The sequence below is a fragment of the Armigeres subalbatus genome, chromosome 3 (assembly GCF_024139115.2).
Source record: "Armigeres subalbatus isolate Guangzhou_Male chromosome 3, GZ_Asu_2, whole genome shotgun sequence".
Taxonomy (NCBI): domain Eukaryota; kingdom Metazoa; phylum Arthropoda; class Insecta; order Diptera; family Culicidae; genus Armigeres; species Armigeres subalbatus.
In genome coordinates, this window is record NC_085141.1 from 385,799,158 (window position 1) to 385,825,572 (window position 26,415).

Sequence of the window (26,415 nt, forward strand, 5' to 3'; positions counted from 1 at the left end):
CCTCCTTTCAAGAGGCCCAGAAGCCTCCTTTCCAGAGGCCCGGAAGCCTCCTTTCAAGAGGCCCGGAAGCCTCCTTTCAAGAGGCCCGGAAGCCTCCTTTCAAGAGGCCCGGAAGCCCCCTTTCAAGAGGCCCAGGCCTCCTTTCAAGAGGCTCGGAAGCCTCCTTTCAAGAGGCCCGGAAGCCTCCTTTCAAGAGGCAAGGAAGTCTCATTTCAATAGGCCCGGAAGCCTCCTTTCAAGAGGCCTGGAAGCCTCCTTTCAAGAGGCCCGGAAGCCTCCTTTCAAGAGGCCCGGAAGCCTCCTTTCAAGAGGCCCGGAAGCCTCCTTTCAAGAGGCCCGGAAGCCTCCTTTCAAGAGGCCCGGAAGCCTCCTTTCAAGAGGCCAGAAGCCTCCTTTCAAGAGGCCCGGAAGCCTCCTTTCAAGAGGCCCAGGAAGCCTCCTTTCAAGAGGCCCGGAAGCCTCCTTTCAAGAGGCCCGGAAGCCTCCTTTCAAGAGGCCTGAAGCCTCCTTTCAAGAGGCCCGGAAGCCTCCTTTCAAGAGGCCAGAAGCCTCCTTTCAAGAGGCCCGGAAGCCTCCTTTCAAGAGGCCTGGAAGCCTCCTTTCAAGAGGCCCGGAAGCCTCCTTTCAAGAGGCCCGGAAGCCTCCTTTCAAGAGGCCAGAAAACCTCCTTTCAATAGGCTCGGAAGACTCCTTTCAAAAGACTCCGAACCCTCCTTTCAAGAGGCACGGAAGCATCCTTTCAAGAGGCCAGAAGCCTCCTTTCAAGAGTCCCGGATGCCTCCTTTCAAGAGGCCCGGAAGCCTCCTTTCAAGAGGCCCGGAAGCCTCCTTTCAAGAGGCGAGGAAGCCTCCTTTCAAGAGGCCCGGAAGCCTCCTTTCAAGAGGCCCTGGAAGCCTCCTTTCAAGAGGCCAGAAGCCTCCTTTCAAGAGGCCAGGAAGCCTCCTTTCAAGAGGCCAGGAAGCATCCTTTCAAGAGGCCCGGAAGCCTCCTTTCAAGAGGCCCGGAAGCCTGCTTTCAAGAGGCTCGGAAGCCTCCTTTCAAAAGGCCCGGAAGCCTCCTTTCAAGAGGCCCAGAAGCCTTCTTTGAAGAGGCCCAGAAGCCTCCTTTCAAGAGGCCTGGAAGCCTCCTTTCATGAGCCCGGAAGCCTCCTTTCAAGAGGCCCGGAAGCCTCCTTTCAAGAGTCTCGGAAGCCTCGTTTCAAGAGGCTCGGAAGCCTCCTTTCAAGAGGCCTGGAAGCCTCCTTTCAAGAGGCTCAGGAAGCCTCCTTTCAAGAGGCTCAGGAAGCCTCCTTTCAAGAGGCTCAGAAGCCTCCTTTCAAGAGGCCCGGAAGCCTCCTTTCAAGAGGCCTGGAAGCCTCCTTTCAAGAGGCTCAGGAAGCCTCCTTTCAAGAGGCCTGGAAGCCTCCTTTCAAGAGGCTCGGAAGCCTCCTTTCAAGAGGCTCGGAAGCCTCCTTTCAAGAGGCTCGGAAGCCTCCTTTCAAGAGGCTCGGAAGCCTCCTTTCAAGAGGCTCGGAAGCCTCCTTTCAAGAGGCTCGGAAGCCTCCTTTCAAGAAGCCCGGAAGCCTCCTTTCAAGAGGCCCGGAAGCCTTCTTTCAAGAGGCTCGGAAGCCTCCTTTCAAGAGGCTCGGAAGCCTCCTTTCAAGAGGCCCGGAAGCCTCCTTTCAAGAGGCCCGGAAGCCTCCTTTCAAGAGGCCCGGAAGCCTCCTTTCAAGAGGCCCGGAAGCCTCCTTTCAAGATGCCCCGAACCCTCCCTCCAAGAGGCCCCGAAGCCTCCCTCCAAGAGGTGCGGAAGCCTTCTTTCAAGAGGCCCGGAAGCCTCCTTTCAAGAGGCCCGGAAGCCTCCTTTCAAGAGGCCCGGAAGCCTCCTTTCAAGAGGCCCGGAAGCCTCCTTTCAAGAGGCCCGGAAGCCTCCTTTCAAGAGGCCCGGAAGCCCTTCTTTCAAGAGGCCCGGAAGCCTCCTTTCAAGAGGCCCGGAAGCCTCCTTTCAAGAGGCCCGGAAGCCTCCTTTCAAGAGGCCAGGAAGCCTCCTTTCAAGAGGCTCGGAAGCCCTTCTTTCAAGAGGCCCGGAAGCCTCCTTTCAAGAGGCCCGGAAGCCTCCTTTCAAGAGGCCCGGAAGCCTCCTTTCAAGAGGCCCAGGCCTCCTTTCAAGAGGCCCGGAAGCCTCCTTTCAAGAGGCCCGGAAGCCTCCTTTCAAGAGGCCCGGAAGCCTCCTTTCAAGAGGCCAGAAGCCTCCTTTCAAGAGGCCCGGAAGCCTCCTTTCAAGAGGCCAGAAGCCTCCTTTCAAGAGGCCCTGGAAGCCTCCTTTCAAGAGGCCCTGAAGCCTCCTTTCAAGAGGCCAGGAAGCCTCCTTTCAAGAGGCCCGGAAGCCTCCTTTCAAGAGGCCCGGAAGCCTCCTTTCAAGAGGCCAGAAGCCTCCTTTCAAGAGGCCCGGAAGCCTCCTTTCAAGAGGCCCAGGCCTCCTTTCAAGAGGCCCGGAAGCCTCCTTTCAAGAGGCCCGGAAGCCTCCTTTCAAAAGGCCAGGAAGCCTCCTTTCAAGAGGCCAGGAAGCCTCCTTTCAAGAGGCGAGGAAGCCACATTTCAAGAGGCCCGGAAGCCTCCTTTCAAGAGGCCCGGAAGCCTCCTTTCAAGAGGCCCGAAGCCTCCTTTCAAGAGGCCTGGAAGCCTCCTTTCAAGAGGCCCGGAAGCCTCCTTTCAAGAGGCTCAGAAGCCTCCTTTCAAGAGGCCTCAGAGCCTCCTTTCAAGAGGCTCAGAAGCCTCCTTTCAAGAGGCTCTGGAAGCCTCCTTTCAAGAGGCTCAGGAAGCCTCCTTTCAAGAGGCTCAGAAGCCTCCTTTCAAGAGGCTCAGAGCCTCCTTTCAAGAGGCTCAGAAGCCTCCTTTCAAGAGGCTCGAAGCCTCCTTTCAAGAGGCTCAGAAGCCTCCTTTCAAGAGGCCTGGAAGCCTCCTTTCAAGAGGCCTGGAAGCCTCCTTTCAAGAGGCTCAGGCCTCCTTCCAAGAGGCTCAGAAGCCTCCTTTCAAGAGGCTCAGAAGCCTCCTTTCAAGAGGCCTGGAAGCCTCCTTTCAAGAGGCTCGGAAGCCTCCTTTAAGAGGCCTGAAGCCTCCTTTCAAGAGGCTCGGAAGCCTTCTTTCAAGAGGCTCGGAAGCCTTCTTTCAAGAGGCTCGGAAGCCTCCTTTCAAGAGGCTCGGAAGCCTCCTTTCAAGAGGCTCGGAAGCCTCCTTTCAAGAGGCTCGGAAGCCTCCTTTCAAGATACCCGGAAGCCTCCTTTCAAGAGTCCCGAAAGCCTTTTTTCGAGCCTCCTAGAAGAGTATCTGAAAAAAATCTTAGAGAAATTCTAAACTAATCAACATTTTCAAAGGAGAATTATAATAAATTCAGCAGAAAATATTTTTTAGTTTCAAAACATATTTTGAATAAAATTAAATGATGAACTCGGTATAGTTGTTAAAAAATCACCTTTATAAGTGTAGAGGTGACAATGATTTATTTTCTAGTAGAAAATTTAGAGGGCGTTCTCGGAGCAAAAACTTAATTTCCTGAAGAACAATTCCCGAATTTTATAAAATAATATTTAGAAAAAGTATGTTTATGTTTGGCCAAGAATACCGCGCCAATTCAAATTTCGGACGCCCACATATGTTGGATATTGTATAGGATATTTTCTGAAATAATTGTAAATTAAAAGTGGTTGATACCCTTTTTAAAGAAGCAGTGATAAATATCTATCTATGAAAGGATGTATAATCGCTGAACAATTGATAAATTTGCGTTATGGGCCAACGTTACTTTACATTACCTTACAGAGCTAACATTACCTCCCGTTACCCTACTGTTTCGACATTTTTGTCGACAAATTTTGTCTTTGGAGATACCTACATTAAAGTGGTGGAATTACTTGAAGCCATGTATTTCCCAATTTGTATTGCTAATAAAAGGGCAGAATGGCAGAGAGTTCGAGATTATACGATTTGACATTCTCCTAAACATTCTTTCATAGAAATCGATTTTTTTTTGTTATAAATCGACTCAGTTTTCGACGGGTTTTATTGCTTAGGAACAGTCATACAAAATCATGCCTTCGTTTTCAAACACTAGGCATGAGGATGTGGTCGGCACCATGGCGAAGGTAAGATGCGGTACTATAGGAAAGTATCGAATCGAACACGACGTGATACACCGTGAATATGCGAGCTCAGAATTTGAAAACCTCAAGTGGCTCTTTCCCGTTACGGGGAGCACATTTCAATTGGATTGTTTGCTGTCCTCACTACTGCAGAACCGTGTTTTTCGGGGAAACGCGCAGGCCGGATTCGCGAGAGAAGTGTCAATTAGGAAAGAAGGAAAATGTCAGCGGGAATTTGAATCTAAATGTGTTTTTATTATTGTTCTGTTACTGAATGATTTCGGGTCGCACGGAATCGTAAATGGATTTCCGGCTTCTGGAGAATACTTTCGAAGGCGCGGTGTTTAGACTGCTCCAATGTTAATGGGAATAGCTGAAACTGTGAAAAATAAAGCACAGCTTAACTCCCCCGCCCCCTTGAAGGCGAATCTCGAGATGCGAATCGTGAAGAACGGCGAGGTACGAAGAACACGGGCTTGGGATTGTTCCCGAAAACACTTTAGGATACTTTTGGGAGACAAACTCAAGAGCATCTGAAGCCGTTGCCGTGTATTTTCGGAAGCACAAAAAAAAAATACTTTGCTTTTTTTGTTCCGATCCGGAAACCTTGCCTTCCTTCCGGGAAGAACATTTCTATTATTATCTGAATTTCAAATCTCGACCTAATTCGTTATCTCAATCGTCACCTTTATTCGCATCTACTTTGTTTCGACACGTGTCATTCTGGATAAAATTATTTCGTATCACAAACTGTTCTTCAACAATCAATAATTTGATCGCACTTCAATAATGAGATAAACATAATCTTGAGCACTGTAGAAACACTATTCATAACTTGATGTGCTATAACTCATGAGAGGAAGTATTAACTCTGCACGCTTCATGTTGCCAAGCATGAACCCATTTGCGTTGCCATACGCTATCAATTCCCATCCAATTCCATCCGCAATTCAGTCCATCGTCTCCATCGTCCTATCTCATCTTCACCTCGACCCCCATCAAGCCTGCTACTTCGTAGTGAAAGATGACGATTCCCAACGGAAGCCCTAAAATTAACGCAAACTTCTGCACGCCTGCCACTAAATCATTACCCATGAAGACGGCTACGACCGCAACGGCGATGACTCGATAGGATTCTGGACCAGCCCCACTTGGGAAAGCGTAGCTCAGCGGTTCCTATTATAGATGTTCCTAGGTATCTTATTCTGGGAAGCAAACTGCGAATCGGAAATGAATTTCCAATCTTTCTCCCAGAAACGTTTGCTGATTTTGGCAAGATGGGATCGTGGGGAGAAATGAGTACAGAACTCAACGTTTCGAAACTATTTCAGTTGAACACATGAATAATATTCAAATAAAACATAGCTTGATAAAGCAGTGACAACCTTGACCTAGGGATTTTGGACCAAATAATGAATATAGATAAAAGTTCCAACATAAATTGGCTGTGAAAATTAAAAATTAAATTTGAGATCAATCTTAATGCATTACATGGGTTTTAATTTTTGTAGATCTTTTAATAAAGCTTGTACTTGCTTGAAATTGCATACAAAAATCACATGTGATCAGTGATCACATCAATAAGTTTTTATGAACAGTGCAATACTAAGTGCCTGGAGACACGTTTCAACAATACTCTTACCTCTTTTTGATGAAATTAAAAACATCCATCTATCTGCACATGCACAACATTTTGTAAAGATTCACCTTAGCTTCGGAGGTACTTAAACCAACGATCCCCAACCAAGCTACGAAGAACCTTCGGATATTTATAAATAACCTCCAGGAGATGATAAACGATGATCGAAATAGATGTAGGCACAATTACCTTTATCTTAAATAACCTGTTTTACCACACTTTCCCAACACGCACACTCAACAATGATGAGCAAGCATCCAACGAGTCCCAATATTCCGCGATAAGAAGTTTTTGCCGGAAAAGCATTTCTTGCCAAAACGCTTGCCGGGCCACCATCGTCATCGTCGTCGTGCCATGCCCCATCCCAATCGACGAGTCTAGGTTGCCATTCGAGCTCCAAACTCGAGAATAAACACCACTCGAGGCGCACTCGAAAGCACCGAAAATCCTGTGTCTGTCTGTCTGGCTCTGCTCTCTGGCACTGTTGGCCAACCGGGGTGAGGGAGGGCAAGCAGGGATGGATGTAAGTATTTTTCGGAAGTTGCAGACAAACGCAGATAATAATATCTGTAAGCTGCTCCACTTTCTGCGCCGAAAAGCACTTCCATTTCTCCCGGAATTCGAAATGACACGGCCTACACGCGGAATGATTTGTTTGTTCCTTTTTCGTAGCGGATTTGGCTTTGCGTACATTACCAACCAACTGCCGATGTTTCTTCATCCGGCTGACGATGATGGATCTAGATTTCACAGGAAAAGCTTTACGGTGGCGTTTGAAGCTTTCGTACGTTTTCCATCAGCCCCGTTGAGTGATGCTGTTGTGCAGAGAATTCTTTTTTTTTCTGCTTGCGATAAGCGTTTAAGTGATGGATTTACAAGCGCATGTTGATGGGAAATAAAGGTCTGAAACATACATACTTGGGGCCGCATTGCCGATTGGTGCGATTTAAGTTGATAAGTATCGCCAGAATTTTCTACGTAGGTTTGATGGATGAAGGTTTTATTTCGTTTGATCTTTAAACTAATTTGCTCGCCTTAAGCGGTCAAGTAAGTGATCTACTTCTTCAACAAGACGTAAATAGGAACATCTGAAGAGAAAAATAATTTAATATGTCAGAGGTAAATTAATAAATTCGCTAACGATTCTAGATGTGGACAGATCAACATTGAATAAAAATACAGTATTTGTGGAGTGTATTCTGACTGTTAGCAAGCGGGAGCCACTTTCACGTCACTGATAGTTCACTACATGTGGTTGTCGACACATTGCCCGATTGGTTTGATAGCTAATAATGTGACTATCAATCGTGGTTCGCATTTTTTTCGCCTGCACAAAAACGAAAAAATGTGTTTGGCCGCTTTCATTTGTTTATGACAACACCTTTGTTGAAAAATCCCCGACTACTAGTTCCGGTTAACAAGCGCTTTAAATTATGTTTTAAGATTCTGGCGAGTCATTGTAAAGTCAATAGTATGCAGTGTCGATTGTAAATATCCATTATTCGTTTGAAGGGACGAAGCCCACGTAGCGTTTTTTTACAAGCTACAAGGTCAAGGTACTCAGCATCAAATGTAGTCCTGCACACGCATACATGTACATTACTTCATTTGATACTAGTACTAGAGTTTCCATCCCGGGACGATAAATCCCGGGATTTAGGAAAACTCGGAATTTCTCGATTCCCGGGATATGATTTTTGAAATCCCGAAAATCCCGGGATAACCTTGACAAAAAATCTTTTTTTTTAGTTCAGGCTTACTATAGGGTTTATGTTTACAATTTGTATTTGCGAAAACACAAGACTAGAGTTTTCTTTACCCTATGGCGGTCTACTGACTGATACTTCTGCCATCAATTGCAGCTCTCTTATATTTAAACAACAAGTATCTACAATATATCGCTAGCTACCAATATTCCTTGATATTACAAAAGAGCAGATACTTCTAACTTGCGCATTATTCCTACTTATCGTCCGTCTTCAACGAGGAGTCGCACACTATCCGATACATGTTCTGCATTTCCCTACACAGCCTGAAATATTTTGTAAATTTACATTCATTTTGAAGCACATATTTGGAGCATAAAAAAAGGACGCAAAAATAAACGATTCAATTTTAAATCTTTTGATTGATTTAATTTTAAACCCATTGATTGATGTGAAAATAGTTTTAATACATCAAATAAAGTTTATATTTGCATTTCTATTTTATTTTATTTTGCGATTCGATTTAACGCGTAATTTAATTTACTTTACATAGTGTGCACGCCTCGTTAATCTCCTCGGCCCTCCTCGCTATTCATTCTGAGCTCTTGGTCCCCGATGTTTATGTTTTGGTCCGAGTTCCGAGTTCCTTCAGGACTTCTGCTGACCAGCTTCTAAATGTTTTGGATTGAAGCCCATCTTAGACTTTTGCTGGCCCGCCCCGATAAATTCGGTACGACGCTACCCATGATTAACGCAGCCAATTCATGATCTCACGAAGCCACACGACTTATACAACCGATTTATAGATCCCGTACTGCGATTACGTCACAGATTAGTTAGCGTCGTCGAGGGTGACAAAGGGTCACTGTTTCAACTACATAGAATGCTTGTAGAATAGGTTTAATATATCTGAGGACAAGAATACTTAATTATAAGAGACCTTTTTGAACGATTTTGTCATTCGACCTCCAGACTGTCGGTGAAGGCGCTGACCCATTCTCACCCCCAGACCCATTGTCCCCCCGACGACGGTAGTTTGGTACGGTGGTCTTTGATAAAGTCTTTGGGACAAGTTTATCGACACTAAATTGTAGATCTGGAACTTTTCCTGGGTCTATAACCCGTTGATGAATAGTGGGAACTGTAACTACTGGTAGAAGTATCAGTCAGTAACCTGCAATGAAGTATAGGGAACCCTACTATTGTGTTTTCTTTGTGACTCGTGAGCTTATGGTCCCAGTGCGATTCCACTGTGCATCTTCCGTCTACAGTGAGGTGTCTGACACTATTCGGCGAACATTTGTTCCAGAAACTCTACTTTCCGATACAAACGCAAATACTATTTGCTTTTTGAAGTCAAACCAAGGATCGATTTAAACTGAAATTGAATTTAGTTTTAATTTGAATTCTGTATCATCTGGCCTTTCTAAAATATGTACTTTACCCCTAAACTTCGAAAAAAACTTTTTCAAAACAAAAAAATAATGTTTTTAAAAACATCGAAAATTCCCGGGATATACAAGAATTTTCATCCCGAATCCCGGGACAACATAAATGGCCGGGAAATGGAAACTCTACTGCGTACCTTAAGTGGACGCAGCGTGCACGCTGCTTGAAAAACCGCTATGTGAACATCGGCTCTAATGGTCCAAATTTGGCATAATTTGTTCCATGATAGTTTGTTATGTATCAGTAGAAAACACTCAATGGCTGCAGGTGTTCATCAACAGATGCCTGCGGTATTAAATTTGGGCCTGGATCTCAAACAACGAGCTCCATCGTCGTTGTCACCAGAGGCCGATAGCACTGGTCGGCCACACTCTACGTAGGGCGGAAACGAAATCTGTAAGCAAGCATTAGACTGGAACCTAGCGGAACATCACAGCAGAGGCACATGGCGGCGAAGCCTCAATAAGGAAATAAAAGAAGTCAACCCAAATCTAACCTGGCAACAGGTTAAAGCAATAGCTGGACATAGCTCAGGATGGAGATCATTCAAGTCGGTCCTTTGTACCATCGAAGGTGTACAGGACCCATAAGTAAGTAAAGTAAATAGTTTGCTATGAGTAAAGCAGGATTTCGTAGTTGCCTCAAAGGAATATAAAAGTTTAATTTTGATGAAATTTTTTTTATCACAGGACTCGAACTTGAGTCCGGCGTGGCATTTCACAGCCGTTCTTACTTCTAGGGAACGGAGTGCTAGAAGTATAGCCGGTTATGCATTTTGTCGACTGGTGGGGATTGCACAGTACCATGAATACTATTCCTGGAATCATGAAATATAATCAAGATTTCATGAACTTGTCAGTTCATGTTTTTGGGTTCAGGATTATGGGTATGGAATCCAATTTTGTTCCACCTCGCGTTTTCATGGGCACCACTATCAATACTGACGCAACGAGCAGCTGTCATCTTTTTATTTTTCGTTTGCTGCGATGCAGCAAAGCCAAAATAAGAAGATGATAGTTTTTCGGTGCTAGATTATCGAGATTGGTACCTCAACCGTATTTCAACCGATTTTGAAGATTTTAGTATCAATCGATCGACGAACTCTTTAAGATTTTGCCCAACAATGAAAACAATGGGTTGAAGGCGCTAAACTATTGAAAAATAGAATTTCGGCAAGGATTGTTAAAAATAGATGAACCAACCAGTCCCGTACGTGCTTCGAAAATTCCAGAAAAAATGCTTACGTAATTAGTGTGCGGCCCCTTACCGGTAAAGCATCGAGTGACTGTTAGGCAGCAGCTGCGGTCAAGTGAATTTTTCACGCAAGGCTCGAACTAACGTTTGGTTGCGTGAGTTATTAGAAATACGCATTGTGGATTGATAATCGGTTCTTTTCAGAAGCTCCGTTTTACTCAAAAAAAGGTTAGAAAAGTTTTGATCACCACGTGACTTTATCGAAATTAATTTATTGGCTTTTTTCGGTGATAATTATACTACTCAAAGCGAAAGGGAGTAGATAAAAGTGATGAAGATACAGATTCGATTGACACCGCAAGCGAGCGGCAAGAAAACAAATAGGGGAGAACGGTCCAAAATGCACCCCTGGGGCAAAATGGCCTCACTCATAAAATCACTCATATAATCTGTTGTAGTACATTTATGAACGAATATTACCATTACAATTCATAATTAGATATCCATCATTGAGCTTCATTGGAAGATTTCATCTAAATCCCTTCATATTCACTCAAATTTAACGATTTGCTATTCTTCCACCACATCCATAAGATTGTAGTTCAATCCATTAAGAAATAACAAACAACCATGCGTTCACCATCATTTGACATGCAATTGAGTCATATTAGACCACCATTCGGGCGTTTTGCCCCAGGCCTATTTTTGAAACATTTTTTAAATGCGTTAGAAAGTCATGAAAACCTTATTGTTTTGAATAGGAGATCATTGTGAAATGTAGCTGGGTTTATAAATTTTGCACCTATACGTTGAAATGGTTGGGTATTTTTGTTTATATGGGCGAAAACATCAAAAAAGCTTAAGGGGTGCATTTTGGACCGTTCTCCCCTAAATAAATAATAATCGCGATAGCAGGAATTTTTTGTCGTAGCAACACAAGCGCTCGTTGTTGGAAGACGCTGTTCATCGCGTTTCAGCGACAAATCATTGATTGGCTGATGCTGATGCGTCAGTAATAGTCAGGTGAAATTTTTTCTCAAGGTTTATATTTTGGTTTTGTTACTGCTAGTATTTGGAAAAAACTAGCAGTAACAAAACCAAAATATAAACCTTGAGAAAAAATTTCACCCTCCTTAGCCGTGCGGTAAGACGCGCGGCTACAAAGCAAGACCATGCTGAGGGTGGCTGGGTTCGATTCCCGGTGCCGGTCTAGGCAATTTTCGGATTGGAAATTGTCTCGACTTCCCTGGGCACAAAAGTATCATCGTGTTAGCCTCATGATATACGAATGCAAAAATGGTAACCTGGCTTAGAAACCTCGCAGTTAATAACTGTGGAAGTGCTTAATGAACACTAAGCTGCGAGGCGGCTCTGTCCCAGTGTGGGGATGTAATGCCAATAAGAAGAAGAAGAAGATTTGGAAAAAAATATTTTGGAAAATGAATCGTTTTTTTTAGAAGCCAACATTTTATACAATATCAAGTTGACCAATTGACCAGAATTTTCTTCAAAATATAAACCACAATTACCTGACATTACGATTCAGTCAGTATTGGTAGAATCATGCCCAAATCTCACTCACCGAAGCCTCATGCAAGAGCTGGCTCGCTTGCGATTCTGCATGGAGAGCATCGCGCATGAGTTTTTCACGCAGAATCGCATCGTTTCGGTCATTCGCCGAAAAATGTTTTCGCTCCAAAAAGTGTCAAAACCCAATCGAAGCGTATTTGATGTTCACGTATGGATTTATTATCTATTATTTTAAGCAAAGAAAGATATTTTGATGAATTTAACGATGAAGAACACGCAAAAATCACGCAATTGTGCAAATCATGAGTCGAATCTTGGATGATTTTCGGGGCCATGAGTCGGATGAGGTTTGCATCGCGCTTGATTTGCATCGTGGATGAGATTTGAGAATTTGAGTTTTTACCAACACAGGAGACAGTATGGTTTAAGTTTAAATTTGTTTCGTAATTTTGGGAAATTCCGTTTTTCTAGCAAAATTTTTGTAATTTCAGGGAACGAAACGATATCAAGAAATCAGGGGTGGCATTGCGCAACCCCGGCTCGAAACGAGCAAACTATGCAAACTGCCATACGAAAGAGCTGTCGAAAGGAGATGCGCAATGAGGCCCCAGATTTCGCCATGCTCAAATTCCGCGAAATTTCGTTGCGAACCAAATGAAACGAAATTTTTGGAATAACGCTTATGCTTATTGCGTTGGATAAAGTCACCGTAGATGTGAGCTCTGGAGGCAGTTGTGGTAAAGTTGGTTAAGCACATTGGAAAAAAAAAACTTTTATAGTGCTTTTATGCGCGTGGTAAGGTGGAAAATACACTGAGGCAAACACGTGTGTTTTACCTGCTATGTATGATTTCACCCAAACATGCTAAAATTCTTCAAATTTAGATGTGGGAATGATTTCTGAATCAAAAGTAGTCGAAATAGCTACAAGAACATCCCCACCTGATTTTTATTGGACTCATAAAAAAATCTGTCGTTTTGAAATACCTATGTACATTAAGGTGACTCGGGGAAGCACTACACACCGTGTTATTGTTCCTATCTTTTGTCTCTTTCTAGCATTATCACCTCGTAACTTTGAAGCGGCGTATTTCAGTTTTTAGTTGTTTGATGTAACTGTGAATGTATCAGCATGTAGATGGAGAGTAAGCACGCGCCGCTGATACTATTTCAAAATCATATTTGTTGTAGAAAAAAAAGTTACGCATTCGATGATGAAAATGATGACGATTTGATGATTGTTTGTGCCTCCCGTATCCCCTTAAGACTAAAGGTATGCGATAACACACTTTTTCCTAACGAAACGAAACGAAACGAAATTTAAAATAAAGCGAAACGAAACGAAATATAGATTTACTTTCGAGACTTCGAAACGATACGAAATCAAGGTTAATTTAATTCGAAATTTTACGAAACGAAACGAAATTTGATTTTTTATTCCGCGGAACTTTTTTTGAATTGATTTTACATTATGTACGCAATTCTGATTTAATTTTTTCAAAGTCAAATATCTGCTTTTAAAGGAATTTATCGTGTAGTGTTAGCTTCTGAATCAGATCAATTTCATGTCAGTTCAGCTTTATATCAATATTTTTATAAATAGAAATTGTAGGATTTTGATTGTATTCTGATTTAAACTCTGTTAAAACCTTATTTCACTTAACAATTATGTGATTATAAGAGAGGGCGTCATGGTCAGTTTTTCAAATCAATGTTTCAAAACCATTCTGGGACCCAAACAACTGTGCAGAATTTGGACCCGATTGGTTGCTTCCTCGCTTCCGGCATCGCGTTCGAAGTTTGTATGGAAATTAGTATAAGGTAACGTTTATTCTCGCATTTTTACTTCTAGAGAATTCAGATCATCGTAAGCCAAGTGGCACATTCTGTTAAAATATAACCAAAAAAAAGTAGGTAGGGACACGGCAGGTATTTCCGTCCATCGTCATAGGGGCTAAAACCAACGAAAGCAACGATTTGGTACGTATGAGTTTTACAAAAAAGCGTCTTTTTTATTGGTTTTCGAGACTATGACGAACAGATGAAAATACCTGCCGTGTCCCTATATGCAAAAAATCGTTTATTTAGCCAGCACTGCCGAACTTCTTCTTCTTCTTATTGGCATTACATCCCCACACTGGGACAGAGCCTCCTCGCAAGTTAGTGTTCATTAAGCACTTCCACAGTTATTAACTGCGAGGTTTTTAGCCAGGTTACCATTTTTACGTTCGTATATCATGAGGCCAGCACGATGATACTTTTATGCCCAGGGAAGTCGAGACAATTTCCAATACGAAAATTGCCTAGACCGGCACCGGGAATCGAACCCAGTCACCCTCAGCATGGTCTTGCTTCGTAGCCGCGCGTCTTACCGCACGGCTAAGGAGCACTGCCGAACTACGTGGATCAATAATTTAACTTAAGTGTTATTTTAAAATTATTGATCTTATAGGGCTTTGGAGCTAATGGGAGTTATTCAGAATCATTTCACAAAGTAAAAATTCCGATAAGAAGGAAGAAGGGTTTAGCCCTCCGACAACTTTAGGTTGTCCGGTAGTGCTGGCAGAAACATTTTATTGCATATGGTTCGAACCAGGGGTGGCATTGCGCATCTCGAATCGAATCACTCGATTCGTACGTTTTTGCATTCGATTCGAAAAAAATGCGGCATTATGTATTTCGTTCGACTTTATTCAGTCGCAGTACAAGATTTCGAATGGTGCTGTACTAGCTCAATCGAGTATGTTCTGTCAAACGAAATGTAAAAAGAGAGAATAAGAGATAGCTGTCTCCGTGTTTAGTATGCCGCCCGCTGGAGAGACAACGTTCAGCGCATGGCGAATGTGAGTAAATAGAGAGAATGAGAGATAATTTGATCTGCGTGTAGCATGTTGCCTGGTTGCCTGTTGGAAAGGTATGCTTCAGGGTATGAATTGGTAGTTAATTTATAAACAAGCAAATTGTGCTCAATGATTATAAAAAGCAATATTATTTATTGAGTAGTTGCAATTTATATTATGCCGATACGATATTTTTTGTAAATTGAGATATTGTTACAACACAAATTATAAGTTTTATGTTTATTCGAGTTTACACCATAGATCCAAGTTTAAGCTAAATAATTTAAAGCTAAAGAAGGATTCGATAAAAAATTACTTTGATGTTTCCATGCGTTTAAGTTAAATGCACTTGGGTTATCTCTTGCGCGTTTTTTATTTAACTCAATTATTTTTACGTAGATTTTGGAATATACACGTTTTTACGCAAATTTTCCCCATAGATTTTTCACGCGGTTTATCGAAATCGTCAAGAAATACGTGAAAACTGCAAAAAATCGATTTTAGTTGAAGTCGTTTTTACGCGTATTTCGGGATAATTAGAGATTGCATATTGTCTGGAAACTATAGAAGTAGGTATACTAATGACATTCTTTCCTTCAAGATACAATAATGAAACTTTTATTTTCTTCCTGTAGAGAAATAATAACAAATATAATTAAAAACTTTCAGCAAGAAATGACTCTCGAACAACATTCGAAAGCTATAAAGGTGACGAGCGTTTTTCATTTGACTTGAGTCAGAAAAATATATTAAGCTCGTTTAGTGGAATGTATTAAACCGTCTAAGACGAATTAAGTACTGTCCATTTAATTCCACCAGTAATTTTCGGTGGAATTAAATGGACAGTACTTAATTCGTCTTAGACGGTTGACTTGAGTCGTTTTCCAGTGTACTATCGAGTATTCATAATGCCAAAACATCTCGTGTTGATCTTGTACCTCTTCGAGCATTTTTTTTTGTTGGGGCGTAGAACCACTGCGTCCATTGAGTTGAACTTTTGTGGTATACCCCTGATTACTCTTAACTATGTATTCGCATCTTGTAGGTTGATCACCATTTGTCAAGTAAACAACCTAAGACGCGTCTTTTCCCAGTCTTCGAGCATACTCGAACGATAAGTCGTTTTCTAGATCGAATCGAAAGCCCTAATGCCAAACATGTTCGACTCGATAGAATTTCGTTCGAATCGAGATGCACAATGTCACCCCAGAATTGTTAATCGATAAATTATCGTCGTTAATTTAACGCCAACTTCGATAACGATAACGGTTGTATGATGATGCTTTGTTGACGATAAAGTGAGCGTTGAATTAACGTTATCGTTATCGAGTATTCGTTGATTTATGGATAATTATCGAGTTAACTGTAACACGTACTACAGTTAAAAGTACAAATATTCACAAGTTGGGTTTGCAATAACTATATTAAGTATTGCATTGCCTTACAATATTTAGAAACGCCTTCAAATCCTGGAAATAAGTTGGGATTCAAGGAGGTCACTGAATAGACCAAAAATTTTAATTCGGTCAATCATTAAATTTCTTACAGAGTTGCAGTTGTCCATAATAGAAAACCTGAGAGCATTTGAACCTTTTGTCTGTGCTCTAGGGTCAATATGACCCCAGGCCACTTTGAGTGGCTGCCATTTTTTTAGTTTTCATCCGATTCTCCTAATTTTTGGTAGTTTGATAATACTACTACTACGAGATCTGTCTCCTAGGTGAAAATTCGCTTGAAAAATCTTGAAAATATGCGCTACAGTGTACTTTTTTCAAAAAACTTACGTTGTTTGTGCTCTGGGGTCAAATTGACCCCAAATTGAAATTGATATAACTTTCTTAATGTTTGGCGAATTTTGAATTTGGGCTGTTTCAAAAGATAATTCAATCATCTTTCAGGTTGTTACCAAAGATTGACTATAGGTGGGCGGGTACATCGCGGGGAGGGGTTTTCGTGACAAAGAGTACAAAAACAGTGATTTTTCATGCTTATTTTACATATATCTGAATATCCTACCCATTTTGAACTGCACCGTTTCAAAAAGGTTATGCAGGAAGGCGTGAGCTTTGACATGAGACATTGATTAGTTTAGAGCTTGATCGCTAGGTGGTGGTATATTTGAAATAATTATTTTAGACTACTCAAATAATTCCGATATATTGAATTTTCCTCATATTCTTATCGCACAAATTTGAAATTTTTAAGGATGACGTCTTTAACAAAGTTCGTCTGATAGGAATGGACTGTCATGGGACGGAATAAATAATTGGGAAATTTATAAATAGGCAGCGCTAGTGTACTTGCAATATTCTTGCATGTTTGAAATATTGCTTTGGCTTGAGATCCCTCATACCTACACCTAAGTTTTATTCGGCAACATTGTTCAGGATGTCCAGGACTACAAAGTGGTGCTCAATATAATGAGCACTTCTTCCAAGATGCGGCGCTAGTGAGCTGTTATATTTTAGTTTATTGTTCAATGTGAGATCTGATGTATTTTGGCTTGTGGCATTTTTGACAAACATGAATGTTGTGGTAGAGTTCATCAAAAGTTTTCTTTGTATTCAACCTGCTCCAGCGATGCTGCAAATAATAGAATGTGTTCACAGAATCTATTTTAGGTCATCCAAGAAAACCCTGAAATAAAGGCCTTTGGGTCTACATGCGTAACCAAAGATCAGCTAATTTTCCGCCTATTAGATGATTAAATTATCTTTCGAAACAGCCCCAAAAATCCAAAATCGGCCAAACATTAAAAAAGTTATAGCAATTTCAATTTGGGGTCAATTTGACCCCAGAGCACAGACAACGTAAGTTTTTTTTAGCACAGACAGTAGGTTAATAACTGTGGAAGTGCTGAATGAACACTAAGCTGCTAGGCGGCTCTGTCCCAGTGTGGGGATGTAATGCCAATAGGAACGAAGAAGAAGAATGCCCCATAATTCTTGACAGGAGAATCGTGAAGGAGTTCACATTTCACAGAAGAATTTCCCATAAAAATGCAGAAGTAGTTACCGATTATGGCCAAAATACGACTTCTATATAAAAACACGCTTAGAAAATCTCACTCAAGTCTTATAATGCACTAGAAAGGCACAAACACCGCTAGGTGGATGAATCAGTGCCTCGATTAAATATAGTTCTTTTATCCACCCAATGACAATACTGTAGCTCTAATTTTAATAGACATCTTTTTCTAAACAAAACTATGATTGCTGATTGGAATAGCTGTTTATCCGGAAGTGCTGTTTTTCTAACTGAGAGCAGAGGCTATGTACGTCCGCCCGTTACTGCAGTGTAGTCCTCTTATGTGATTTCGGATTAATCCACAATTTGATATTTCTATCCGGCTTTTGCCATCCATCGCGCCAGCAGCTGAGCGGCGGCACAGATCCGATCCCTCGGACGCAAGTTTCAGATTCGACATCATAATTTCCTTTTGTTATTTCTGTCGGGCACAAAAAAAAGCATCACACCATCTCTTCTAACTGTCGAACAGACAGCAGTTAGTGGTAGCGATCGGGCTTAAACCTGGGGATGCGAACAAAGTGGAAGCGGTATAAAAGATACGTTGTTGGTGGTAATAAATAATGATTATGAATTATGCTTTATAGCCTTCAGCTTCGGTTGCTGGTGAACAAAACGGCAGGCGCTCATTCAGCATAAAGAATCTCTGGCTTTCTGCGAGTAGCGACAGTATACGTTTTTGTTTCCATCAATTCTGCCTGAAAAACATCAAAGTTTGGGCTATTCAGACCCTGTTTTCTCTCCTCGGCTTAGAATTCAGATGTTTAGGAAGACCCCCGATAAATTCTCATGAACGGGCCAGGGATGGAAGATGAATATTATTTATGGAATCTAAAAATGAATAAATCCTCAAAACCAGTACCAGCAACGTCGTGCGTTCGTATAAAAATTGATGAAAGCACTCCGATAACAGCTATACGGGAACGTGCGGCCGATGCTGTACCGATGAACATGTCTGTTTCGTACTGCCATCAGAATGCGAGAGCTGGCATATAAATATGAATTATGGCCGACAATTGATTGCTGCTAATAGATGATCGATTGTGTTTTATGGAATCCTAAAGTCGGTTGATGTTTACTGCTGATTGAGAACATTTGTTGCAGCTATATGGGAAGATTGAATAAATGATTATTGAATGAAACTGGAAAATCGACATTCATTATAAAAATGTGAACATTCATTCCATCAATCCTTTCAGCACTCGTGATATTAAGATTTGAAAACGTATGAAAGGGTTGAACATTAAACAACATCCAACACTAGCCGTATAACATTACTGTCGAGTATTAATGGATAAAAATCTACCATTTCCCGTACTCAACTCCAGATTCATTCACATTTTCGTGCAGTGTGCATTAAAAAGTATATTCAAATCGTGTATTGTGGCATCAAATTGTTGAGTCAGTTTTTTGTGTTTAGATGTTAGCTAAATAAACAAAATGAATATTGCTTGGACAAAAATATGTAAATATGAAAGGGTTAAATCACAAAACATCCTCCTCGTTTCCAGTTCAAAGTTCCGAATACAAACTAACGGAAAACATCATTCAGCCTTCATTAGCATCAGTGACAGTGTAGCATCATTTAACATTTGTCACCAGTGTTTGGAAAAGATTCGCGGAATTATCCGAAAATGTTGATCCATGGAATTTGGCATGTCTCTGCTGGTTGTATGTCACTCGGCATTACGACGTAAACCGCGAGGCTTGCAGCACTCCGTCACCGTCAAGGCAATATGGCGTTTAACATTCCTTTTTTATTATTATTTTAAAGCATGGCATGGAGTTTCCCTGACAAGTGGTGCCCGTTTAGGGAAAACCTATATTATATAGGTCCTAAGTTGAATAAAAATATATATGAGAAACACCTAAGAACTTTGCATTATGTTTATGTGCATCAATAACATATTTCTATTTTCGAAATGTTCTTAAGGAGTATTTAAAATAATCAGTCCACGCTATTTAATTTTCTTGATTTCATTATAGAATTATTTAATAACAACGCTGACTCTAACGCTTTTGTTTCTGTATTCATTAAACAATTCCAGCGTTCACGCACAATTTCGTCTTTACCATGGGAAGCCAATTCAGCTGCCACTAGAAAAATGAGATTTAGACAGCCGGCTTCGGCACCACATTAATAATTCAATCCTTTAATGGCACGCTCGCTCCTGATTCAACAGCATTTTTCGCATCACACGGAATGAAAAATGTTTTAACAACGGCTGCTGCTCGGTGCGAGAGTGGAATGAGGGTGACAATGTCAAGCAGGGCACGTAGGCCGTGTCTTCCCGGGAATACCAGCCAGCAGCCCCGAACCAGGCAGAGAGGCAGCCGCTCGAGGAGGTATCGGAAACGACACGTATAGTGGTGATAAGTAAGTCAAGTAATTTAGCAAAATGCTCGAACCGGGACGTGATTGGCATAGGCAATTTTTCAACACTTTCACTCGGCGCGGGGCAAAGTAACAGCTTTGCGTAATGGGGGGAATTAGCAGCATTTGCATAACTTTATAATGAATTTTGAAATACTTGTAGATTGGAAGTAAAAGGAGAGGAAGTTTCGAAATTGATGAAGCAATAAGTTTGCAACTACGATTAGGATTTGATGAGAAACTGATTGCTGTTATCGTTCAGGATTTTATCTCCAGATTGGAATAAATTATGAAAGTTTTTTAATTTACGTGTAAATCTTTTGCTCCTTTTATGTTTGAAAAATTCCGTAGCCTCACCCAGAAGTTACACTCCACCAGCGTATATTGATGAAGGTTTTTTTTACCCGATTTTTTTACCCTCACATCAATAATACGGTCGTGAAAATTTACAAACAAGCGTTAGATATTAAAATGAGACTTATGGTTGCTTAGCTTCCAGAAAAATGTAGAAGAAGTCGACTAACATCTATACTGTCAACAGCTTGAAGCCATAGCGGGCTATCGCCCCTCCAATTTAATTCTTTTTCATCACTCAGGGTGTGATGATCTCCAAAGTTGGGAAAATTATAAAGTTTAAAAAAGTCTGGTTCAGTTAAAATATGTTTCCATTACAGTGACTATAATAACAGTGTCGTCAAGTGTCAGAATTGGAACAGAATCGTCTGTCAGTTCCATACAAATGCGCGTTCCAAACGAGCAGGAGACCTGTCAAACGTGGCACATGACGTTACTCTTCTTGTAGAACTCTAGTTTCCATCAACTGTGGATGTATTTAAAATCAAATAGAGTTGATTCCAGTTATCAATTATTTCAACAATCTTATTGTTTTCTTCACTGTACCCAACATAAATTGCTTATGACTGACATCTGATTCTTTCGTGATTCGTGCACCATGATTTCGGAGCCTCACAATATAAATCACACGGAAACAATGAAAATAACGTCAAGGAACTATGAACATATTCGAATTAAACACGTATTTCGTTTAATGTTTTCCTTTTTCTATTTATCGAAGTCATCACAAGAGAAAGAACAAGCAAGAAGCAATTACTTCAGTCGCTGAAATAGTACATGCAGCCGCCGCCCGCGGCGATTCCTTTCTAAACGAAATTCGATACAGTTCATTATGAATCCATAAAAAAAACCTTTCGGGAGATTGAATCGATTCCCGGGTTGACGTCACCGGATCCGATCTTTATCGAGAGATTTTTATGTTTGTTTTCTCTACCTCGGCGACGTTGTCGCAAATTCACTGGAAGTAATTTGCTCGTTAAACGAAAACATAAAATAACATTTAATTATTACCAAGGGGGAGGTAGCCTCATCATCAGTAGGAATCGAAAAACCATCTCGGATTTTTACCCGTTGGCCGAAGGGGTGGGAAAAGCAAAACATTGTTACACATGTGCACGCACACTCTACAAAGTTTGTTTCCGGTAAGGGGAGCGTTGGTACAAATGAGCTTTGCTGGGAATAGGACGATGGACGATGGTTTTTGGCTTGCCCGACGTTTTAGCCGATGGGTTGTGCTTGTGGCCTTTATCAAGGGTCGTATAGTGTATCAACTATCGTAAATAATTGTAAACCAACCAGTTGTAAACGTTTGATCAGTTTTGAGGAGGGTGCTTTACGAGATTGCTTTTTTTTTAAATTGTCATTTGATCGAAAGGGCATACGGCCGAAAATATTAGTTGGCGGCACTCGCTGCTTGGTATAAAATGTCGTTTGGCCTTTTGGTCATGGCCGCTATTGCAATTTAGGCGAAAGGGACATACGGTTGAAAACGTCGTCTAAACAGGTCATATTGTCGAAAATGTAAATTGTCCGAACAAGGCAAATGGTCGGTAAAGTGATTTGGCCGAACCAGTTGTATAATCGGAAATGTTGTTTGTTCGAACAAAAGATATGACCAAAAAATAATCGACCAGAGTGTTTGAGAGAGTAGGCCATTAAGTCGATTATTTAATTGTATCAAAAACCATTTGGTCGATTAGGTCCAGACCAGATTTAAACAAACGCGTTACAACACAAAATATGCGAAAATATGAGATATTCATAAGGGGGGTCCCGAAGCGTAGTTGGCTACACGTTCGCCTTACAAGCGGATGGTCATGGGATCGATTCTTAGCCCCTCCCCTAAACCCTCGTCAGTCGCCAGATCCGCAGCCCATACGGTGGCGTTTGGGGTACACGCTTTACCGTCACGGCTGCCTGATGACGACTGACAACTTGTTCTTCTCGGAGGCATTCCTCCAACGTTACCCGGATTAATGGCAACCGAACAATGCAACGATCATCGGATGGACGACATGGACAAACTGACACAATGGACTCACGATGAGATGGACTGGCAACGACAACAATAATAGCAATGGAAATCTAAAAATAGATTCTGTGTGGATTCTGTAGAGCAGAATGCCACAGTAGATCTCGGCACAGTAGCGGTTAAGTAACACAGAGTGCCTAACAAATAAATAAAGGAATAATAAAAAAAAAAAAAAATTAGATATTCATATCCGGATATCGATTCTTTATGGCGCTTCGAATTCTATTGGTGCTGTTAAAAATGAACATCCGGGGACGAATAATTCAATGCGGTTGCCACAGTCGTGATTTTATCTGCGCTCTATCGAAACCTAATTGTCTATTTGAATTAAAACCATACCGCACTAGCACCATTGTAATACGTAACGTGTAAAACACGTAGCACATCCAGACGATACTTTCAAATTGAAAAAAATATTCGAGAAGAGTTAAGCTGTGAAGCGTCTATTCGCGACTCTACTTCGTTCTTTTATCCACGTGGCGCAGTTCTAGTGTGCTAAATATGATGGCATTTTTTCTCCATATTTCACTTCTCTTTTTCAACTTTTATTTTTCCATTTCCCATTTTCCAATCCTCTATTCTCACTTTTTACATCTCATTTCTCACTTTATTTTAGCAATAATCACTTCTCACTTCTTATTTCCAACTTATCACAGTGAGATGTGAGAATGAAAAGTCAGGAGAAAGAGCTGAGAAGTGTGTGGTGAGAAATGGGAAATGAGAAGGGAAAATGGAAAGTAAAAAGTGATTAGTGAGAAAAGAGCAATCTCATTTTACATTTCTAACTTCTTACTCACATACTCACAGTAAGAAGTGAGACATGAGTAGTAGAAAATGAGAAGTCTTACTTCTCATTTCTCATTCTAACTTTTTGTTTTGAAAAGTGAGGAGCGGGAAGTGATTATTTTAACTGAGAAGTAAGAAAAGGAGAGTGTGAAATGGAGAAATAAGGAATGGGAAGTGAAAAGTAAGAAGTGAGTCGTCTCATTTCTTATAGATAATTTCTCACTTCTTACAGTAGAAGTGAGATTTAAACAAAAATATTTATTAAGGAGTTAGAACTACGGTGTGACACGTCTAACCTCTCATTTATCACTCCTCACTCTCACTTCTCACTGTTCAATTATTCTCAATTAACTTTTTGAAAATAAGAAGTTTGAAGATATAACTCGTAAGTGAGATGTCTCTCTTGTTACTGCTTTTTCTTATATAGTGAGTTCTTGAGAACACAGAATTGAGAAATTACAATAGAGAAGTGAGACTCATCACTTCTCACTTTTCATTTCCCACATCTTACTTCTCCATTCACATTTATAAATTCTCATTTCTCACTTCTCACAGTTATATATGATGAGTAAGAAGTGATATGTTTCCTAGTGGCAAATGAGAAGTAAAAAAAGAGAATTGAGACGTCTTACCCCTCTCTTTTCTCTTCTCACTAAATAATCATTTCTGACTTCCCACTACTCACTTCATTGCCCAACTCTCATTATTTAGCCGTCACTGTTGATTTACCGCTTCTCACAATGTGAGAGATTTATCAATTATTCAGCAAAACGACACGTCGGTCAAAGATACGAAGATAATCATTTGTTTTCTGTGATTTTGACGTTGGACAACGTCTTACTCGAAGGTACTGGGTGCCAAATCAGAATCTAAAAATAGGGACCGTCACGAAATCATGCAATATTTTGAACGTTGATAGAGCCTTCACCTTTCGATGGATTTTCGAGATTTATATATTAATCGACTCTGAAACTCTCCAGCAATTTGTTGATTTCTTTGAAACTTTTTATTATTTACGATAAACAATTGAAAATTTCAATTCTTGTCCTGCCTAGTAAAAATATCAGAACCAACCAATCCCGTTCATGCATTCCTAACACGAACATCAGAATGATGTAAGTTACGGGCGTTGTGGTGACCCACCGTTTCATTTTCTCTGCATCTGTAGTGGTTTAGCGGCAAACTATCGAGTGGCTATCGTTGGCGTCAGGGTCACACCAGTGAAATTTTCTTCCATGGTTCTGGATCTGCACAGAAAAAAATAATGAAGAATAAACAGCGCGTAAAACTTGGCATGCGAAAATTTACGCTATTCTGCGCTGAAATGGTCCTCTTGCTGACAAGATTGATTGCAACTTGAATGCAATATTGACGATTCACGTCAAATATTGTATACATTTAGGCTATATCCAGTGTGGAGTTACGCTAAAAATGGCGTTCCACTTATGTGCATCATCTTCAGCGTAATTTTCAGTGGATTTTTCTATCTGTGTGTTTTTTTTTGCAGGACCAATAAATTGATTCTTTTCAGGACCACCATTTTAAATAAGGAAGGTTGTTTTGTGAAGAAAGTGCAAATTAACCGTGTTGCGACGCCTGAAAGTTGCCGTCCGTAGAAGAATAACGAGCGCGCGTCAGAGGAAGATGCTACAAATATTTATTCGCATGGCATCGGCATCGGTAGGAGCCAAGTAAATTTTTCTCAACATCCTTTTTTGGTTTTGTTGCAGAAGGATCACAATTTTGTGGAGGCGAAGGTTTAGCCGAGACGAATTTAGTTGAAAGTGCAAATTATAATCGCTTGGCGACAGCAGACTGTTGCCGTCTGTAGTACACCCAAAACAATTTTGTGTGGCATTCTTTGTGTTAAGCATTTTGTATCAAATCTAGTATACAAACTGATCAGAGAATGTCATGCTTGTTAATCCATTATTTATTATTTATTCAGACTGTTAATCCAGCTCATTGCATTAATTCGGATTATTTGGTTTCGATCAATACATCTAAACTCTCGTTGGCTCCTCCTAGAACAATTATATGGATCGTGTACATCAATATTACTTTGACTAACACAATCTTCCCGATTCAATTTAGCTTGATGACGGAAAAGGACACAAGTTTGCATGGTTGTAATTCCAGTTGTATCATTTATAGCCTTGTTACTCTCCCACTTGCCATTATATTATGATTCTCACATCCACATAGCATGAAACGCGTCAGAAGGAGAGATTGCAAAAATGTATTCGCCTGGATGGAAATAAAACCTGAGACAAGTAGCAGACAAAATTACCAAAATTATAATTTTGCTGTCCTGCAATCTATGCGAATATTTTTCTGCACTTTCTCCGTCGTACGCTCTGCTACCGACAGAAACTTTTTGCAATCACCAAGCGATTAATTTGTACTATTATCAAAATCGCCCAAAGTAGTGGCTTAAGAGTTGCTTTCACTGATAGTAGCCAATCATTAGTACTTCAGACGGCACCGTTGCTGAAATGTGCTCCACTGCACTGCTGCTGCGCTGCAGCCGCCATCGTAGCAAAACAGGCAAGAAAATTTAATCTGGCGCTACTGACGCTGACGACGACGACGACCACATGACCCACACCATCGGTGCGAATAAAATTCCGGCAGAAATTCCGCCGATTCCGATGGTGGGACCGCGGTATGGTCTTCGCGACATCTCGAACGAAATGGCTCTCGCGCGCAGAAAAGTTGCTTTCTTGCAATCAATAAAGTTAACGTTGGGGCCACACCCCTTTGGTGAGCGTTACACAATATTTGTACTCATACCGATTGCATTATTAGTAATTAATCGGTTCTTCTAAGGACCACCATTCTATACAAAGGAAGATTGGGCGAGACGAATTTGTTCAAAGTACGACGTCAGAAAGTTTCCGTCTAGCTGTTGAATCACGAGCGCCCATCGTTGAGAGGTGCTGCAAATATGTATTCGCATGGATGGCGTCAGTGGCAGCTAAGTGCAATTCTCTCAAGATTCTGATTTTGGTTTTGTTGCTACTAGTGATTGAAAAGGCGCATTATGGAAATTGATTCGGTTCTTTTCATAACCACATTTCTATTTGAGAGAAGGGAACCGTGAGAATTTTCTTCGAAGTTCAGCAGCGAGAACAGAAACAACATCAATGTATTAACGTTTCATCGGCAAATTTTCAAGTGGATGATGTTGGCCTCAATAGCAACTAAGTGAAGTTCTCTCGTCAGATTCTGATTTTAGATTTATAAGATTTCAATCACTAACAAATGCAGCGACGGAAAATGTTGATTTACTGACTGGAAAGGTGGAAAGGTAATCATAATCAACAATAATTCTTTTTACTAGAATAGGGTTTTTTCAATCAATTGTT

At 41.0% G+C, this 26,415-nt stretch overlaps 1 protein-coding gene across 1 annotated transcript in view; it reads left to right on the forward strand.

Moving 5' to 3' along the window:
- The first annotated feature begins 4,111 nt into the window (after positions 1 to 4,111).
- The window catches only part of LOC134222956 (uncharacterized), a 36,127-nt gene continuing 13,823 nt past the window's right edge, over positions 4,112 to 26,415 (forward strand). Inside the window, exon 1 of the mRNA XM_062702097.1 lies at positions 4,112 to 4,120. Within this exon, the coding sequence (XP_062558081.1) occupies positions 4,112 to 4,120 (9 nt within the window). The remainder of the gene's footprint in view (positions 4,121 to 26,415) is intronic.